Raw genomic sequence first — 3,989 nt, 5'->3', positions numbered from 1 at the left:
AAAGAAATGGACAGATTATTGGAAAAGTTCAACCTTATAAGACTGAACCAGGAAGCAATAGAAATTATGAACAGGCCGATCACAAGCCCTGAAATAGAAACTGTGATAAAAATTTCCCCTGGAAACAAAATCCCAGGGCCAGATGGCTTCACAGGTGAATTCTATCAAACATTTAGAGACAAGGTAATGCCTATCCTTTTCAAACTCTTCCAAAAAATTGCAGAGGAAAGAACACTTCCAAACTCACTCTACAAAGCCATCATTACTTTGATGCCAAAACCAGACAAAGACATCACAAGAAAAGAAAATTACAGGCCAATATCACTGATGAACATAGGTGCAAAAATCCTCAACAAAATTCCAGCAAACAGAATCCAGCAACACATTAAAAGGATCACACACCATGATCAAGTAGGGTTTATACAAGAGATGAAAGGATTCTTCAATATACACAAATCAGTGTGATATACCACAAAGTAAAAGATAAAAAATCTCAATCAATGCTGAAAACTCTTTTGACAAAATTCAGCACCCACTCATGATAAAAACTTCAGAAAATGGGCATACTAGGAAATTACTTCCGGAGAAGGAAATGGCAACCCACTCCAGTGTTCTTGCCTGGAGAATCCCAGGGACGGTGGAGCCTTGGGGGCTGCCGTCTATGGGGTCGCACAGAGTCAGACACGACTGAAGCGATTTAGCAGTAGCAGCAGGAAACTACTTCAACATAATAAAGGCCATATGTGACAAATCCACAGCAAACATCCTTCTCAATGGTGAAAAGCTGAAAGCATTTCCTCAGGAACAAGACAAGTGTGCGCACTCTTACCACTAGTATTTAACATAGTTTTCGAAGTCCTAGCCATGACAATCAGAGAAGGAAAAAAATAAAAGGACTCTAGATATGAAAAGAAGTAAAACTCTCACTGTTTGCAGATGACATGATACTATACATAGAAAACCCTAAATATACTATCTCATAATTTATGTTGATAGAATATCAAGCCCATGGAATTCTGCAGACAAGAATACCAGAGTGGGTAGCCATTCCCTCTCCAGGGGATCCTCCTGACCCAGGGATTGAACCTGGATCTCCTGCATTGCTGGCGGATTCTTTACTGTCTGTGCCATCAGGGAAGCCCATCAGAAAATTACCAGGGCTAACTGTGGTGTTGGAGAAGATTCTTGAGGGTCCCTTGGACTGCAAGGAGATCCAACCAGTCCATTCTGAAGGAGATCAACCCTGGGATTTCTTTGGAAGGAATGATGTAAAGCTGAAACTCCAGTACTTTGGCCACCTCATGAGAAGAGTTGACTCATTGGAAAAGACTCTGATGCTGGGAGGAATTGGGGGCAGGAGGAGAAGGGGACGACAGAGGATGAGATGGCTGGATGGCAGCATGGACTTGATGGACGTGAGTCTGAGTGAACTCCGGGAGATGGTGATAGACAGGGAGGCCTGGCGTGCGGTGATTCATGGGGTCACAAAGAGTCGGACACAACTGAGCGACTGAACTGAGCTGAACTGAACTGAACTGAATCAGTGAATTCACTAAAGTCATAGGATACAAAACGAATACACAGAAATTCCTTGCATTCCTATACACTAACAATGAAAAGTCTGATACTGTTTCCATTGTTTCCCCATCTATTTGCCATGAAGTGATGGGACCAGATGCCATGATCTTCATTGTCTGAATGTTGAGCTTTAAGCCAACTCTTTCACTCTCCTCTTTCACTTTCATCAAGAGGCTTTTTAGTTCCTCTTCACTTTCTGCCATAAGGGTGGTGTTATCTGCATATAGTTTATAAAGACTGAGAGAGGTCACTAGTCCTCCAGGAAGAATGAGACAAAAGTAGTCTTGTGGCCAAAAGTACAGAAGCAAAAAGAACTCAGTGCTCAGAGATCCTGATAGTGTGGCCCAGACAACCAGGTCAGGAAGTTTCTCAGTGAAAGTGCTGACACACGAAGGGCTGTCTCACGTGGAGTACTGCTTCCACCATAACCTCAGGCTGCCCTTGCTCTCTGGGACAAGCACATGGCCTCTAATCTGGTGAACTGGCTGCTGAAATGCCCTCAGCTGCCCTCAGGCGAGGTGAAGGAAGTGCTTGCTCCTTGTTGCTCTGGAGCATCTATCCATTGGCCTCATGCTGTACTGAAGAATCTGTTATAATGGCAGCTACCCAGTAGAGGCGGAAGGAACAGGCTGCATCTGCCTTTGTGGACAGTCTAGCTCTTCCCCTCCTTATAACACCCTAAAACAACATAGGGAATTTTCATTTTTACAGTTTTGTAGAGGGAAACAGATCATAAGATCACATAGTCAAAAGTTCTCTTCTTGACTGCTTTACCAACTTTCTCATTTAAGTGGGATTCTTCACCTTGATGTCAGTATCCCACCTTTTTCCAAAGAGAGTTTTCTTGAACATTCATTGGGCTAAACACTGTTTCTCAAACTCAAGCATGCACCATTGTCATAATTAAGAAACAGACTGTTGACTAGAGTTTCTGATTCAGTAGATCAGGGTTGGGTCTGAGACGTTCTAGCAAGCTTGCAGATGATGTGCGTTCTGATGCTGCTGGTATGTGGATGACACTTTGAGAACCACTATATAGCTTTTAAAATATACTTATATTGACCTCTGATATCTTTTTTTACTCTCCAGGTGTTTCCAAATATCCCTCCTCCCCATTCTCTGACTAAAACCACACAGAGAATCCCTCCTCTGGGGATCACGTTCACTTCCTCAACATCCTTTGCAGAGCGCCCTTCACCTCCTGGTTCTTGAGGCTGTAGATGAGAGGGTTCAGCAAGGATGTGATGACACTGTACTGAATAGAGACCACTCGTTCCAACACTGAGCCTGAGGCGGGGCTGATGTACCTGAATAGAGCTGTCACATAGAACAGGAGCACCACAGTGAGGTGGGAAGAGCAGGTGGAGAAGGCCTTGCCTTGGCCCTCAGAGGAATGGATGTTCAGAATGGCAGAAATGATTCTGGAGTAAGAGAACAGGATCAAGGGAAGTGTCAGAAGTCCCAGCAATGCGCTGGAGCCCAACAGAAGGAACTCGTTGGCAGTGGGATCAGAACAGGACAGGGGGAAGAGTGACGGTAGTTCACAGAAGAAATGGGAGACAGTGTTAGACCCCCAGAAACGTAACTTGTGGATGAAAAGATGATTCACTAGTGAGTTCAGAAGCCCCACCAGCCGTGCTGCACACACCATTGCAGTGCAGAGAGGCCTGTCCATGACCACAGTGTAGAGCAGAGGGTGGCAGACAGCGGCATAGCAGTCGTAGGCCATGGCAGAGAGAAGACTGGCTTCAGCACACCCATGCAGGAGAAGAAAGAAACTCTGGGTGATGCAGCCCCACGCAGAGATGCTTTTCTTCTGCGACAAGAAGTTCTGTAGCATTTTGGGCACAGTGACTGAGGAGAAACCGAGATCTAGGAAAGACAGGTGTCCGAGGAAGAAGTACATGGGTGTGTGGAGCCGAGAATCAGCCTTGATGGTCAAGATCATCACTGTGTTCCCCACTAATGTCAGGAGGTAAATCCCCAGGAACAGCACAAAGAGCAGAGCCTGGATAGAGGGGTCAGCAGACAGCCCGAGGAGGATGAACTCAGTGAAGAAAGTGAAGTTGTGCATGGTTGTTTGTAAATGTCATTCCTAGAAGGAAATCAACTATATTACAGAATCTGAGTAATTTCTAGTGATCAGAATATCATCCCTCCACCCTAAAACTTCTCAGGAAATATTTCTTTCAGCTTAACAATAGAAAAGAAGTTGAGTAATTCCAACTGTGACCTTTATGAGTTGAATTGTGTCTAACTCCAGAAAATATGTTGAAGTCTTAATCCCTTGTACCTCACAATGTAATCTTATTTGGAAATAGGGTCACTGAAGGTGCAATCAATTAAGATGAGGTAACACTGGAATAGGGTAGGCTCTTAATCTAAAATGACTGATGTTCCTACTGGAGATG

The 3,989-nt window shown here is 44.4% G+C and overlaps 1 protein-coding gene across 1 annotated transcript; it reads right to left on the bottom strand.

Moving 5' to 3' along the window:
* Nucleotides 1-2,740: 2,740 nt before the first annotated feature.
* On the bottom strand, nt 2,741-3,652 carry LOC138436338 (olfactory receptor 8S1-like). Its single transcript, XM_069581961.1, has one exon. The coding sequence runs from the start codon at nt 3,650-3,652 to the stop codon at nt 2,741-2,743; it is 912 nt and encodes a 303-aa protein (XP_069438062.1).
* Between the last annotated feature and the right edge of the window lie 337 nt (nt 3,653-3,989).

The sequence above is a fragment of the Ovis canadensis genome, chromosome 3 (genome assembly GCF_042477335.2).
Source record: "Ovis canadensis isolate MfBH-ARS-UI-01 breed Bighorn chromosome 3, ARS-UI_OviCan_v2, whole genome shotgun sequence".
NCBI classification, from domain to species: Eukaryota; Metazoa; Chordata; class Mammalia; order Artiodactyla; family Bovidae; genus Ovis; species Ovis canadensis.
This window is presented reverse-complemented; position numbering and strand designations above follow the sequence as displayed.

What these genes read in the sequence shown, in the direction of transcription:
- LOC138436338 (XM_069581961.1), bottom strand. Translation starts at nt 3,652, where the DNA reads ATGCACAACTTCACTTTCTTCACTGAGTTCATCCTCCTCGGGCTGTCT.